General features: G+C 36.9%; 1 protein-coding gene across 1 annotated transcript in view; it reads left to right on the top strand.

Annotated features, from left to right (window-relative positions):
• Nucleotides 1-17,139, top strand: part of ZNF407 (zinc finger protein 407) — a 344,407-nt gene that overhangs the window by 125,061 nt on the left and 202,207 nt on the right. Inside the window, exon 4 of the mRNA XM_055798527.1 lies at nucleotides 9,662-9,736. Within this exon, the coding sequence (XP_055654502.1) occupies nucleotides 9,662-9,736 (75 nt within the window). The remainder of the gene's footprint in view (nucleotides 1-9,661; nucleotides 9,737-17,139) is intronic.

The following is a 17,139-nucleotide window of genomic DNA, read 5'->3' on the forward strand; positions in this document are numbered from 1 at the left end:
CTAAGAAGATGTCTACTAACAATGAAAAATAAACATTAATCAAACATACTAGCCAAGTGTTAGGCATACTGTATAGTTGGTCTGATGCCACCGCGTTTAGTGGTTCTTAGTCTATAAGGTAGGAATGGCCAGGCCTGAGAGAGAGACCTTGGATAAGGACAGCCAGAACCAGGGTGGGTGTTCTCTTTTTCCCCATGTGCTGCAAACATGTTTATGCGTATACAAGTACCAGATGCATTTTCGTGCACTGAAACTGATCTGATCCAAAGGATTACCTTCCTTTTTCCTTGGCTGGAACCAGTCTGTTCTGATTTGACCAGACTGTTGTTAAAGGTTAATCCATGTGAATGGTACTTCTGATGGTTACAGATTAGGTCCTGCTGTCATCATTTTACTATTTTTATGCAGTTACAGCTACTTTGGCAAACATATATTCTGAAGTATTTTGCTTTCTACCTTAAGTCAAATGGTCTTGTGGAACGCCTGGATGTAAGGCAAAAAAGATATGTCTTACAGCAGAATTTAAGTCTCAGGAATAAACAAATCAACCAGCACTTGCTTTGCTATGTCAAGCAAAGACCTAGGGCAAGATTCTCACTAGTCACACAGAGTCTTAGCTCCAGCCACCATCTATCACCAGCAGCAGTTTCAAATTGTGGGTAAATTGTCAATAAAAATTGCGTATGCCTTCTGAGTGTGTATGACTTCTGAGCAGTTAAGTCATCAGATAGTGACCAATTTATTCATCTCATTCCTTTCTTTGTACCTCGCAACTTTGCAAAAGACCACAGGCACTGTAAGTGCTCAGTTGACTGAGTTATGTATGGTGGCACCATTACTGCAGGCCCTATGTGTTTTCTAGCCTACAATCAACTATCTTTAGATTTGTTTTGATTTTCCTTTAAAGACAAGCAAGATTAGATTCTTTTGATGATGAAGATTTAACTCTCAAGATGGCTCTTCCTGTAGAAGCTCTGCACAAACCTGGTAATTCAGTCTGCCATGCAATTTCAAAAGTGACTTTTTATTCAGGAAGAGCAAAATATTAGAACTAAGTATGTTTGTTTGGTTCTATCCATTCTACTTTTAAGTAGAAACTCAGTGAAACATCCTTATGCTGGGGTAGTCTTACATGCTGTTTCTTGCACTTTCAACATGCATAGACTTCACTCCTTGGAATTGCTAGGAAGCTGTGTACAACCTGTCTGCAGAAAGTCAGATATTTCAAAACTTCTGTCAGGGCACCTAGAGATGTGATTCACCTCATTTTCCCAAAAGGTTGAATCTACTTTGAAGAACTTCCCACTTCAAACATTAGTCTGTTCATCCTGCGATCTCTTCCCAGATGCAAGATGATGGTACGTGGAACTGATGCCTACTGCATCAAATTCTATACTTGAAGTCCTGAGCATGCTGGAAAAAGGGACTGGATCATGAGTAGGGAGACAGGTCAATGTCTGAAGAAAGGGACACAATGGAAAAGGGAAGGACCAGAGTTACAGGAGTGTTTGGTGTACACATTATGAGAAAAGAGAGGACATAAGCAATTTCTTGGTGGCAAGGTTGGTAGGTGCTCTTGGATCACAATGCTTATAGCTGTAAACCTTAATTTATGCTTAAAGTATTCATTTAGCATGACAAGTGTGTTCTCTGGTGGTGACATGTTTCTGGATGTTGATGGTAATCTCTTCTCAGATGCAGGGTACTCCCAACACTGAGCCTAAGGTTGAATTTCAGAATTTAGGCAAAGTGGTTAGTTGTTCTGCATTTTGGTAGACTGAAAGGCTGATAGCAGTGCTACAGAAAGCACATTGTGATTTATTTTTTTTTTGTTAGTACTTTGCGCAGCTGTTAGGTTACCAAACACCTGTTAGAGGTGACAGTTACAGATGTTTGATAACCAATGAAAATTAATAGAACATGTGGTTTTTTTAGCTTAGAAGTGATTTGGTAAGGTGTGTTTAGAAATGTAATTACATACTGCTGCTGTCTACCATTATCACTTAACATTCATTAACTCCTCTGAATATTGAAACAAACATTTCTTGTAGCGGTACTAATTTTCTCATATATTTGTAGGGTGATTGCCTGACAGAGTGAACACCTTCTGACTTCAAAGTTTTTGCCACTGTTTAGCTATTTTTAGTTTGCTCATCAAGTAAACGAAATAGAGCCATTTGTTTACTTACAGTTACCAGTTTTTATTGTATCTCCAAATCTAAAAGTTCCCAGTTGCACTCTTAAATTTCCTCTCACCTTTATGTTAATAACAGTTATCACTGTCTGCACTTGGCTTATTCCTGCATCTGCTATTGAAGGGTACTTTTTGTATTTAAAAAAACCCACCACCACAGAACACCCAAACTAATAAAATTCAGAAAATTTCCTGTAGGTAACTTAGAGGAAACCTTTCTGATTTCAGTTACAGAACAAGTAACTTCAGGTGAGGCACATAATAACAAATAAGTGAATTCCTTCATGGGGGAGGAAATAATGTAAATACTGCCAATGTATTCTTCTTTTGCCACAGTCCTTGCAATGACAAACTAAATTTCTGTCCTGGATGTTTTACATTATAATGTACATCCCTTAAAAGTGGGATGGTGAGAGAACTCAGCAGCTTTGGATGGCAAGATCTCTCCAGGCCAGCTTGAGCAGAGAAGTAGAGGATGTTTTCTGTTTTATTTAGTTTGCTCTGCCTTTGTACCCAGGTCTGTTCTGCCAGACTATGTAAGAGGAGATAATTGTGCCTATTGCTACTACTTTATGGCCATGTGGCTAATAATTCTTTCACATCTTAAGGGATGCAGATTGGTGGCAGTAAGTAACACGAATATGTTGAGGGATGTCTCTCTCTTCTGGTTGATAGATAAAGGAATATGCAGGAGCAACACAGCTGATTGATTGATAGTGCACAACTCATCCATAATGATCTGCCTGATACAGCAGTAAATTATTCTTGAGATTGATGCAGGTCATTGAACAGTACATTGACAATCCTGTTGTCTGTCATCCTATTCAAAGCAAGTCAGGAACAGTAGCTGCTGTGATACTCAAGTCTACCTTAGGTGTAAGCTGTGTACAGGTGTTCCACTAATATAAGTTGTGGTCTTCTCCATTTATTTATTTTTTAATTGGGTAGCTTGGCTTCGTTGCTAGCTCATTACAAGTAACAGTAAAAATGAGATGAGGTATTTTTAGAAGAGAAAGTTGTAGTCTATTGCACCAACAGTTTCATATTGACATAAAATTCATTTTTGAAAATGTTGGGTTTTGAACTTCAGTAACCAAACATCTCCAGGGAAAAAGTGAAAAGTTAATAAATAATTAAGAAACATACCTGATTGTTGCACAAAAAACCAACCCCAAAACCTTCAAACTTAAGGCAGAAAAGCTAGTAATTCTCAGAAATCTGAAAATTCTGTTAGTCTTTAGGTTGCATGAATTACCATGATATTCTTGCCGTGATATTCTGGCTTTTGTCTTGTTCAGGATGGCAAAGTTGTCCTCATTTACCTCTTTCAGTTTCTCTTTTCAAGAGGAAAAGTTTGCATTTTCCAGTCTGCCAAGTTGCTCACACTTGAAGATGAAAAGGAAGAAGCCACATATGCCAAACATATGCATTTTACTTTCCAGTTTAATTATGAGTTTTAGTAAGGGTGGAACATAAAATAGCCATACCCTGCTTTAATGCATGGGATCAACAGGGAGATAAGGCCGTGTGTCACGGTACTCTCAACATTGCAGAAAGGATTATTGTGCATGACTTGTTAAGCTTCTGAAATGTTATGGATTTAATATTACTATTATTTTAACTTAAGAATAACTGAAACTGTTATTTGGAAATAATAAGACCTGCTTCATTTGGCTGCTAAATGAGTCAGCAGAAAACCCCAGCTTTCCTGTGCAGGGTTCTAGGACTTGATGTCCTGTCATAGAGGGCATGAAGTTTTTCAGATATTTGGATGTTTTCCACACTAGACTTCGCCCTGCCAGATATTTACTTGAACCTGACATCTTGTCACAAAGGGCATGAAGCCTTTCAGACTACTGGATATCTTCCACACCGGATTCTGCCCTGCCAGATACTTTCTTTTAAATTGAGTCCCTTGCGCACAGTCATGCAAGAGAGTTATCAGCGCCCCAGTCTGGACCCTTCAGAATCAGAAAACATCCACGAATGATGGACTTGTCTAAATTCTTGGGAAATTCTTCTATTGATGCATGGAAAAAAAAAAGACTACTTGTTCATAGAAAACCATTGTTTTCTGGGCAGTTCTGCATTTTCCTTTAAGCTCTTGTTCCTGAAGCTGACCTACTGAATACAAAATTCTGAGAGACAGATGAGATTTGGGTAGCAAATTTTTATATAATTTTGAGACTTTATAAACTTTTTAAGTTTTTTAAGTTCGCATCAACTGTTCATGTACTATTTGACTAAGTGCTGGTTTGAATATATGAAGTTCTACTTTTACGCATAGAGCATGTACAAATCTAAAGTACATGCAAAAATTACATGTACAAGTTTTATTGAACATTCCAAAATACATGTAGGTCATGATATTCCTTGAGACACCGCACTATTTCTTTCTCTTGCTAACTGATACCCGTGTTGGCATGACTCCATGTGAACCACTCATTCAACTACAAACAATTAGGGTGTGCAGTGTATATAAAGACACAGTAAAGAACAAGAACACTTCATTCCGGTAGTAACAATTGAGTCCATGTTGATATCTACTTGCCCAAACATACCGTCCTCCTTCTTGGCATGATCTGTGCAGCTTGCCTTGATTTTCTGGTTCCTTGCCTCAGGTGAAGATAGAAGACAGAATTTTAAGTACAGATCATGGAAAATAAAAACTGATGCAGCCAGAATAATACATTATTTCCTCATATCCTGTGATGGTGTGTAAAAGTTTAAGAGGTCCTTTTTCTTACTATTCCTTGAAGCTGTCAGATTTCCCAGGTGATTTATCCAAAACAGTAAACCATTCTTTCTAACTGCCTGAAACCTATGATAAAACCAAGTACTAAATAATAATAATTTTAAAATAATAGCTCTCTTTTCTGCTTTATGTGGGTTGGGTTTTTTGGGGGGTTCTGTTGTGCTGGGTTTTTTGTTTTGTTTTGTTTTTTAAAAAGGCTTTCAAGGAGCTTTTTAAAATATACTCTGTACTTGGGGCCTGCATGTCATATAGTAGCTTACCTGTATTCTCAGAGTCAAATTTGTGTATAAAGAGGTTCTGGAAGGTTTAAAGGAGATGTAAAGGATATTGAGAATATGAATAAGGGGTAGATATTCATTGTTATTCTCCTGGACTTTTCTGTTGTCATTGAACATTGTTGTCTGTAAGATAAATTATCCAAGAGCAGTTGCAGGGAGCAATGTATCCACTGAGAAGTGATTTAAAATTCCTCTTCAGCTGCTGGTTACCTGGTTTGTAGAGTCCCACAAAAATAAATTCGCATGCTGGTCCTCCTCAGTAGTTACGTGCAGTTACAAGATGACTGGTCTGTTGACACATCTTCAAGTGACTTTCTGGAGGAGGTAAGATGTAGCTCCTTCCTTGGAACTAGGCCAAGGCTGAGCACTTGGTAAATACTCAGGAAACACTCAGATTTCAGACTTCACGATCCAGAATTCTTGTTTTGGTTTGTGTGTCTGGTTTTTTTAACTTGGCTTTTCACTAACACAGCAATGTACATATTAAAAAGAAAAGAGCAATTATAGATTCAAAACATAATAAAACCTAGAATCTTTTGCCCTCTCAAAACAAGATGCTTCACAGAGGACAATTCTCTTCTTGCAGAGAAAATGAGAGAACAAACAATGCATGGCAGATTATTCGTATTCCTTGGGTACTGTGATAATAAACATTTTCCATGCTGAAAAGCCTGTATTACACTAGAATAAAAAGTAGAAGTAAAGATTGTCCAGTAGGTTTCTTAATTCCCAGATTTAGAAGTCCTTTTGCTTCTTTTGTACATTAAAATATGCTTTTATAACTGAAGACAAGTCTGCAGAGGTTCCTAAATCAGTTACTGGCATTCTCAGGGTGAGTCCAAGGTACTGTTTTAAGTCTGCCATGGAATATGAGTGGACACGTTCCTACAAAGCCACAGCACTTCTAAACTGAAAACAGAATATTCTGCAAACTTATTTTGGCAAAGGTGCTCATATATTTATGATTAAAGTTATTTTTATTTATAGTTTATGTGCAAAAAATTGTCCGTAGGGAGTGTGGATGCTATTCTAAAGCCCATTGTCATTTTTGAACTTGTCTTTCATTTATCCTGAAGTTTGAACATAGTGTATAACGCAGACAACGTTGCTAGTTTGGAACCAAAGTAGTTGAAAACCACTAGAAAAGTTAAACCAACAGAATGCCACTGAAAGCAAACAAAATCCTCCTGTCTATTCACCTTTTTCCACTACAAGAGGAGGCTTCTAGGAGCAGCCTTTCTACAGAATGGAGGGAGCTCCCAGTGACCATGACTTGGATGTATAGGCTAAACATTTCTGCCTTGCGAGACCTGACACTCAGAAGAGCAGGTGGCCTGTGACTTCTTGTCTTCATGTGAGTTGGGAATGAGTATGTCCAGATCAGAGTTTGTAAAACTGGTTCCAGGCCTCTGCTCAGGCCTGGTTTGCACATTCTGGAAACAGTAGAGGATAGCAGGTTTAGGTTTTTCCTACTCCCTTTTGATGCGTTTGTGAAACCAGTTAATTTTTAGCATTTGAACATTTCTATTCCCACTAGAATTAAAAAATAAGAAATGAGAAATTCAACGATGTCTGAATTGGTGCTTGCTGCAGCTGATGCAGAGATTCCCTTGGATTTGAAGATATATTAGAGCGATGTATCTTGAAAGCATCACTCCTTAAGTCCTCACTGGTGCCAGCCAGACTTCCCTTAAGATTTATTTGAAAAGACCAAGACTAAGTTATGTCTATTTATTCAGTTCTGGCAGTATATTAGGAATAACTGATTTACCTCAGCAGAGGTAAATAGCATAGATAAAACCAATATTTTTTTACTATTAAAACAGTAATTGCTTAGAAACGTGGAGTTAGAGAATCTACAGAAAACACTTCTAGTGTTTTTGCAAAGCCTGCAAATGCTGTTACCACCTCTCTCTCTCTCTCTCAATCTTTCTCTCTCTATCTATCTCTCTATCTCTCTTTCTCTCTCTCTCTCTCTTTTTATTTCCTTTTGGGTTTTTGTTTGGTTGTTGGGGTTTTTTGGGGGGGCAAGGGTGTGGGGATGATTGTTCTCAAACTCAGCGTCCAAACCAAGATGTTTAGACTATGCCTCGATTCTAAGGAAAAAAAAAATAATCTTTTGTTTCAGTAAGGGTTGTCTCTGTTGGTAAATTTTAATTTTTTTTTAAACCTTGTTTTCAGTTTCTTATGAAAACAGCAACTTTGCTTTTATTTTCAAAGCCTGAATCAGGAAGGTGGGGAGCTGCTCCTGGAGCTATGCAGAGCACTCCAGGCTTGCGTGGAGGCATTCAGCACTCCTCAAGTCTAAAGTCTTCAAACCTTACATTAAAAACTTGAAATGTTAGTCAGCGCTGAGACACTTACTGAGTCAGTCCTCATTTTATTTGTGCTGTGTAACAGCAGCAAAATGGTTACTCAGAACCTAGATAAAACAGAGAGGAGGCAGCTAATGTGAGATTAATTGCTTCACATTATTAACAAGGCCTTTGTCTTTGATTTTGCAGAAAGGTATCTCTGTCTGTACCTCCTGCGGTTGTGCAGTGTAAGAAGTGTTCAGCTTTTGTCTGGAAGCTTCAAGTAAACAGGCTGAGAGGGAAAAAAAATAACTTCTGTAGAAATACTGTGTAGCTGGTTGCGATCTTTATATTCCATGTAAATAGCAAAGTATGCCTTTATAACTTCGATTGCTCATTGCCCTTTTCACAGCAATATCTTTGCTTTTATTTTCCTTTTATAGCAGGGGGAGAATGGAGGTTTTTAACAGGAAATACAAGTATTACTAAATTAAAATCTGTTTCGTACCTTTCACAGCTGTGTGGAAATGGTTTGTATTTCTGCCAAAAAGCAAGGGCAGTATGTTTTGAATGCATTATGCTGTTATTAGAACACATTTTTTTTATTTTGTTACAATTATTTTCCTTAGGTACAGTAATTCTGATGACACTTGCATAGTAATGATGGTAATGCTGTGATAGATTATTCACAGTTATAATGATTATGATGCCATACTTATAAATTGTATAAGGAAAAGTATTTAAGATTTTTTTAATGTCTTTTTGTAAAAAATAAGGAAATCACTATCATTTAAATAAGACAGAATTATATTCTTACACCTTAAGGGATGCACTAGAGAGATTCTCTGTAATAATGTGAAACTGCCCAAAGTAGATCAGACATGGAAAAGCTACATTAACATATTTGTAAAGGAAAAGTACTGTCTCTTGGCTTTTGTGGCTCTTATACCCCATAGTGCTAGTGTTTTACAGTCCTTCCATTGTCCATTACTGCAAACATGTCCAGATGAATTCAGCATTTAATGTTAAAAATCTTATAACATGCCAGTTTGATTTGTAGCCCTTCATATCATAGAATGCTAATTAAAATCATATTTTTGCATATGTCATGCCTTTCATGTACATATGCAAATAGAGTCTATTGCCTTTCAGCTATTAGTAATTAACTTTATGAAGGACAGCTGTAATACATAATTAACAAAAATGTTTGCAAGCCCTTTTCACACTGAAAGTTGCAGCAGTAAAATCTTTGCTTATAGAGAGAACCATTTTAGTTTGAAGCTTCAGTCTGATATTTAAATTGTTTGAAGCAGTCACATGATATAATTAAATTGATGTTATGGTTTTATCAGCAAAAGAATGGCAGTTGATAGGCTTCTATCTGTTTCATTGTGTATGTCACCAAAATGTAATTATATGTGTTTTTTTTAGTAGAAACACTATACCAGGTAGTATATATTTTGTTGCTGCTCTTGATGCTTTGAACAGTTGTCTTGCTGCTTTGAACAATATTCCTGCTCAAAGTGTATTCATGAACATATGCTTCACCTTTTCCATCCTTTTTTTTATAAGGCGATAAAATAACTAAGACTATTGATTTGTTTCCATGTATATCTCTTTAAATAATTAATACTATGAAGTTTGCCTAGACATAAGCAGTGATTAAAGCATCTGATCTTGCTGTATTTTTGTGTTACTCATTAAAAACAATGGAACTACTTACATGAAAAAGGGTTACAGGATGGGCCCATTAGACTTAAATTCAAAATTGTGACTAAAACTGTATTAGTTTATAACATGAGAAAATGTCATTAGGTAAAATAGACTATATTATTAGTATATTGTATAAGATGTTCTAATTTGCAAAGGGAAGCAGAAATAGGTTTTACCATTCTTTGACCAGCAATGTACACTTGTGATTACTTATTCATAACAAAAATAGCCAAGCGATTGCAATCTGAAAAAAAACCAACCTGGAGTTAAATGGACTCCCAGATTTAAGTCATAGTCTACCAGAGGTTTTTGAAAGTCTGCCCTTAATAAAATACACTCAAGTGCGTGCTGAAAACAGAAAAATACTGTATTTAAAGGAAAAAAGTATTAATAAAAAAATAATCTTCCTGGGTTTTCTCTTTGGTAGGGTGGCGTTTGTAATGAAGAAGCATTTGAATACTCATTTACTGGGCAAGCATGGAGTTGGCACACCCAAAGAAAGGTAAACTACTGTAATATTATTTTTGATTTTACCTTATACAATATCTGTAGACCTTATCTGGAATATTTAGCTTAGCCAAGATGAAGTCACCTGGACTTTTAGATCAGCTCTAACTACAGAGGGAGCTAACATGCTGAAGTGCTCATGTCTGTGGGCTTTAACAGGAAAATTACTGTAGAAAAGTGTAGGATTTGCACATTTTTAGACAGTTTTTTTCACAGGTTTTGTATTCTCTAAAAACTTCCATAGTTGTAACTGTCCCTCCAAGTACAAAATCAAACATTTTTGTTTTGTTTTGGGGGTTTTTTGTTTGTTTGTTTTTTTGTTTTTTGGGGGTTTTTTTTTGGTCTTTCTGGCCTTGATTCCTATAGGTTTCTAAAATGACTTTCCAGGTTTTACATTGATCAATGATGTCAAAGCCACAGAGGAATCAAAATGAAAGTTTCCTCAGTTTTCTTGGGTGAGAACTGAGATCTGATGTTTTGGCTATTTTTAAAATGAATTAGTTTATTTTTTCAGTCTGTGTGTAGTTAGTAGTTTTCAAACTTTTTTTGTAAGGAGGTTATTTTTTCTGTGGTTTAAAATTTAGCTGTATTTTAAAAGCTGAATGGGACTGTGTTTACAGATAAACACATTTTGCCTCAGATTTATTGGGCGCATTTTGGCATAGCTGTTGCTATTTCATTGAATTTTGGGGGCAACCAGAAACTTGATGTTTTTTGGATAGTCAAAAGACTGCATGTTCTCTTTCAGTCTGAGTAGGTGGGGGTATCCTACCTGCAGGGTTCATTGGATGAATACTTGATACTGTTTGAAGTAACTCATTCTTCCAGTGTAGGCTTTCATAAACGAAGAATACTTTCTGGTTTTGATATGAAAGAAGGGGAAAATAAATGATAGCTAGGAGTTGTAGGAGAACACTGCAGAACTCTTTCTGGGTCATGTTCATTTCTTGTTAAAGACACTGGAAATGGTAGTCAATTAGACCCTTGCCTCACAAGTTCATCATGCTTAAATCACTGAGTGACCTAAGAGTAGAGTTTTAAATTAGCAGATCATATACACCTTATGTTTGACTAAGCACCTATTTAAGTGGTGCTTATATTTTTAATGAGATTTCCTCTACAAAGCGCTTAACCAGAATTTCCCTAACACACGGTTATTTAAAGAGTTTGGAGATACTCTGTGTCATCTAAAATACAGAATGATGCATTGTAACAGTTACCGTTTCATCAAAGCAGATATCATATTAAAGTTTATGCTGGTTATCTTTTGTCATAGTGCAACAGTTACAAAAAATGTTTTGCTCTGGTGGCTTATTTTGTAACTGGAAGCATTCAATACCAATACGTTCTTTTATAAGGGGGTACTTAATGTATAATCATCATAAATACAACATAGATATAACTTCCATTACCCTAGTGAATATGCGCGCAATGAAGGAAACATACAATAGATTTCCAAATATAGTATCTTAGCCTGAGAGGCATATTTTTAGCGATCATCATGTTGAAATGAATTCCTAAACAAGCAGGATGCTATAAACTAAATCGGTTGTTGCTGGCTTTTGTTTACGTGTTTCTTCTGAAAGCCTTCTGGCTGTTCCCATTTTCCCCATTTCTTCCCATGTTCCTCGAAGACCTTCTAGCTGGCCTGCCCGCGTGGTGCAAGGAGGAAGGGGGGTCCCTCCCCTGCTGCCCCTCTGCGAGGTGACAGGTTCACAGCCCTTGCAGCCCTAGCTGCCGGAGGAGCAGAGAACCCAGCTAAGGCCTGCAACCTCCCTGCCCCATCTGCTAGCACAGGCTGTTGCAGCTTTACCCCCAGGCCAGCATAAACAAATGATATTTGAGTGACTTCATACTCTTTTCTTTTGAAATTTCTTCATCTGTCTTTTGAGTATTTCTTATCTACAATACTTTTTTGGCTGGCACCAGCTTAATGTAGAGAAGCATCAAATAGCAGTGGCAGAGCTACAACAATAATATAATTTTCTAGTAGCAGTCCCTCACTGGTGATGGTAGACGTTTCAGCCATGTGATCTACTGCAGTAAATATCAAACCACCGTTGCTTTCCTTTCCACCTTTCCCTTCCTATTATGAGAGAGTTTGGTGCCTTTTAATACCTTTAGGAACCAAAAAATCCTTCTTCAGCATGTTAAACCATCACTTTGGGTACAAACATATTATAAATTAAGTTACATAGTTTTCTTACCTATTTAAAACATTAATGCCTTGATTATAATTTTGCAAGCTTGCTATTTTTTAATTTCTCTAGGACAATATAATTAGTTTATTCTTTATGTTTTGAATTTTATTCTGCCCTCTGATACATTGCATATTATAGCAAATATTAATAGAAGCTAGCTAAATAGGCTGTGACAATTAAATTAATAATGCATTTTATTTGCAAGTGTTTAGTCTTCATGGTTTGACTGATATATGCAAAGATGGTAATTTATTAAAAGTAAATTCATGTAATTGTACTACAGAATTTGATGGACCAAAAAAAGTTGTCAGCATGACTATCATCATGAACAGAAAATTGAAACAAGTTCAAAAGGGTGCCTGAAAAAAATAGTTATAACCCATACACCCTGAGAAATTGGTGCCCTTTTAACAAACTTCTGAGGAAGAAATTTCTGGTGACAAACACTGAGGTAGTTCTGAGAGGGAGAGGCAAAATACAGTTTAGTAAACAGTACTGAACTAGCGCATCTTGCTCTCTCTAGCTTTCCATAACCCATAACCATTGCTTTTTTGTATGCATAAAAGGGAGGTGTTACGGAGGCTGTGGAAGTGTTTGTGTGTGCAGATAGAGATAATAAGTATAATTCATTATAAGATTGCTACTAAAACATCTTTTGATTTGAGTTTTTTCTTTTTTTGGGGGGGGGAGAGACAAAATTGATTTAAGGGGGAAATTCTGTGCAGTTGAAAATCATAGAAGTATAAAAAAATAGCCTTGTAGTAAAATGTCTGCACATTTCAGACACAAAAAAACCCTACTGCCTAGTCCATTATGATCATTACCATTTAACAGCTAACTCAAAAGTGGAGTGTTTTAACACAAAAATTCCTCTAAGGTATTTTTTCCTGTTGGAACTGTGATACTGATTTATTGTCAACTTGAATGTGTCTCAAAACTGGCGTGTTATCTTCTAAGTCCAAGGCCAGTACATATTTGGTACTTCAGTGTCAGTAATCTTCATGGGACCTATAACTATGTCTTATTGGCAGGATAAATCTTTGACTACACCTTTATTGTGTTGAGGAGACAATGTGGTTGAGGACAAGGTGAATGCGTCAATGGTATTAATGGCGCAAAGTTCTAATTTCTGTTACATCGTTATGATACTTAGGTGTAAATTGTGGCAAAACACAGAGCAATCAGTATTTCACTACTGAGTATAAGATATATGGATACACACACGTAAAAGCATGAGCAAGAAAATAAAAATAAAATCACTAAATCATTCACCAGTGAGATTGGATGTTGCCACTATTAAGCACAACTCTGGATTTGAGAATTTTTCATATGAAAAATACATTTAATTATTCTTCAGAGACTATTTTTTTTTCAGGACACCATTAGTACACTACAACATGCATTTTGTAGTATATAAGACTTTGTTAACTAGAATTCTATCTGAAACATCTGTTTAAACTATTCTTTATATAAGTTTAGCACAGAAAGGCCTTTACAGACAGTTGTTCAATTACCTCATCTTCCTTATGAATTTTAAATGATGAGTTGCCTCTGAAGTAAATTTTTGCATATGAGAATCCCATTGAGTCAAATAAGATCATTCATATATATAAAGTTAGCTGGAGCTCAAAACACTTGCTGAACTGGAATCTGTGTTACAAAACATTTTCTGTAAAGGGCATTAGTAGTATGTTTTGTTTTTGTAAGGTGGTTCTGGCATTTTTTCATGTACTTTAAAAATGGGATCAATGTTACAGTGTTAGTAACATCATATGAAGATTATATGATTCACACATGATCTTAATTGATTGGAAAAGCTGTGTAATGATTTCAGCTTGACAGCAACAGCTGTAAGTAAATACCTATTACTATGTAACAACAGCCTAAATAGATTTGAGATGCTTTTTCAAATAGTGTTGGAATATAGTGTACTTCTAAAAATTATGTATTTTTTACACAACTGCCTTGAAGTAAAAAGAGGAAATTCCTAGTGCCTGTTGTTCAATGTGCTTGCATAAGCCTGTGTGAATTTTGGAATATCGAATGCTACTTACATGTGTGGTATAAATATCATAAAATATACAAGACCGCATTGTATGTCATTGGAAGGCATTGTTGAGATCTGAAAGAAAAGTAGCCAGGAAAAATGAATGGGGGTTTGATGTTCTGTATACCCTTTAGAAAACTGTTTTGTAATAAATAGCGGTGTCCTGATACTTCAATTTTGAATGTAAAACTAGAAGTGAAAGAAGTCCATCAGTCCAACTGTCTTCTATGTATCAAACTGTTAATCCTTCTTTGGAAACATTTTTCTTTCTTTGAGTAGAGAAATTTCTGATACTATTTTATATACATGTTTTGGATAATACTACTCTGTACCTGCAAAGTAAAAAGATCCAGTTGATGTACAGCAGTTTTTGGGAAAACAAATGGCAAAAATCGCAGTGTGATGTGTCATACGTACAAGTTATGATACATCATCTTGTAATAACTTACTTGTGTTCTGAAGGCATGAGTGCTGAAAGTGACTCACAGAAATGCTTCCAGTTAGAGGTACTGGTAGTACGTATGGCTAGCTACCTGTAACCACCGGAGGGTGATGTGCTGAGTCTTGCCTTCAAGCTTTGTCATCACCTTTTACTTCTTCTTGCAAATAATGTTGCGCTTTTCAACTGAAACCTAACATTCTTAGTTTAACTAAGTTTAAATGAAATAATAACTTAATTGACTGTTTCCTGCATGTGGCTTAAAGGATCGTGGGGAGTTATAGAGTCATTCTTTGGAAAAACCTTAAGGAAGGAAGTTTATCTTTTCCTTGAAGTATTTACTAGTCAGAAGCTTGCAATGAGAGGAGGAGAGTGGAAAGGACTCAACATTTCAGCATTGATTAGGAGCAAAAGTTTTCCTTAAGGCCTACATTAAGCTTTCAGTATTTTTGAGGCTTACTTAATGTTCAAAAGTCGTATTTTCCTGTGGAGTTCAGCTCTTGGCTTGTGGTGTGCTGTTTCAGAGTGTGAGTGTAGGTACAGGCTCCACAGTCACTGGCTGCCTGGCTGCTCTCCTCTGTCGGTGGCTGACCCGAGGAACATGAGGAAGCCATTAGGGTTACCTGAGCTTCTTCAGGTCCTAGAAGTAGATGATGTGCTGAATTCTTACAGCTAGCTTTCCTCTTGGCTTGTCTGTAATGAGTCATATGCGTTTGCTTTGCTACAAAGAAGTGGAAAGAGTAGCCAGCCATTTATACTTCTGAAGACTGTTTTCACAAAGACAAGTGATGAATTCTGCATCTTATCAGAAAGAAAAATAACTGAAGGACTGTAAAAGAATGAAGTTATTTTACTACTACTGATTATTTGCTCTTCCTATCAAATCCTGACAATCTTACAGTTTAGTTAGAAGGAGAGGTGATCTGAAGTAAGTTTATTTTAGTTGTCCAGTATAGTATGAGATGTTTTGGAAATTTCTGTAGTTAGCAACAGTCTTACTGTTGGGAAGGCTTAGCTGCTATGGATAGAAGATAGAGAGAGTGACTAATGGAATGCACTGCCCAGAGTGAGCACCTCTGGCTAATTTTAAGCATCAACAACAAGATATGAATGATGATCGCATTGTGTTCATAAACAACCAAGTACTGTCTAGAGTCTAGGTTATTAGTTTCATTAGCAAGTGTACGCTGTCTGTGAATCTGTGGAAGACAGTATGGGTAGTTGCTGAAAGCTGCAGGATTTTTCACAGCAGTCTGTTTCCAAGGAAAACACAGTTCGTATAGTTTAGTTGCATGCTATCAGCCAAAAAGTAGTAAGCTGCAAACTGATCCCTCCTTCGGTGCAGTCAGCTGAAAGTAAATTGTTCCAGTCATATGTACCAGCTTGCTTCTCCCTCTGTGTAAGTCAATGATCAGGCCGAGAGGGTAAGGATTAGGATGGCAATATATCTCTAAATCCCTTTTTACCTGCACAGGATTGGAAGTGAGACCTGTCCAGGCAGTTACACAGAGTATGTTACACTATGTTGAATGTGTACAGTGTTGTATTTTGTGGCATTTATGGATGTAAAATGTTCCATGTCCCAGGTGGTATCATGACTCTTAGCTTTGAGCAGTCTATAAAATACAACACAAATATTTGTTGATTACATTGCAAAGGAAATGGAAACATAATCTCTTGACTGTGCTGCAATGAAATATTTCTATATATTCTGAGGAATCACAAGAATTATTTTGTAGACTTTGGAAGTGAAAGCAGAAATGCTGTGATAAATGCTGTGTATGACTGATGGCAGAAGCTCAGCTTCTAGTTTTAAACCATACCCTTCACAATACTTCCATCAAGTTATAATGCCATCAGGACTATTTTTCTGTAGCCAAAGCAGTTTTGTAATCTATTAAGTAAGAATGTTTGTTTGTCCAAGTTCACTTAAGTTTCATTACCTTAAGCTGGAAACAAATGCTCGAGAAACATGTTGCAGAGTTGAACAATACCATGAGCACAATTCTAAAATCACCTTCACAGTGCTGTAATGTTAAAAAAAAAACAACAAAAAACCAATCTTGACTGAGGCTTAAATGCTAAAAACGTGGAGGCCTTGTTGTATGGTAAAGACAACGTTCTGCATCATGAGCCCTCACAGTGTGTTCTGCACGGATCTCTGGTGGGTAGAATCATAGGACAGCCCAGGTTGGAAGGGACCTCCAAAGATCCTCTGGCCCAACATTTCATGGGAAAGGGATCCTAGAGGAGATTGTCTAGCACCCTGTCTGGTCGCATCTTTAAAATCTCCGGTGATGGGAACTCTACCATGTCCCTGGGGAGGTTGTTCCAGTGAATTGTTGTTCTTACTATAAAAAAATGTCTTATGTCAAGACAAAATATCTCCCAGTGTAACTTGTACCTGTTGTCCCTTCTCTTTGCCATGCGGCTCCTTGTGAAGAGAGAGCCTCTGTCCTCTTTATAGCAGCCCTTTAAGTACTGGAATACCATGATGAGGTCCCCCTGAGCCTTCTGTGCTCCAGGGTGGTAGGTGGTGAACGGAAAGTTGGCTGTTCTAGCATTGGCTTAGGGACAGGTTGTTTATGCAGAGACTGTTGCTGTTGTCTATTGATAGTATATTTGGTAAGGAAAGAGTAACAATACCTATTCTGCATCTTAGAACACCTTTCGATCCTGGAAGTGAAGCTGATTGGCACTGTTCTACATAT

This window comes from Falco peregrinus, chromosome 3, assembly GCF_023634155.1.
Source record: "Falco peregrinus isolate bFalPer1 chromosome 3, bFalPer1.pri, whole genome shotgun sequence".
Taxonomy (NCBI): domain Eukaryota; kingdom Metazoa; phylum Chordata; class Aves; order Falconiformes; family Falconidae; genus Falco; species Falco peregrinus.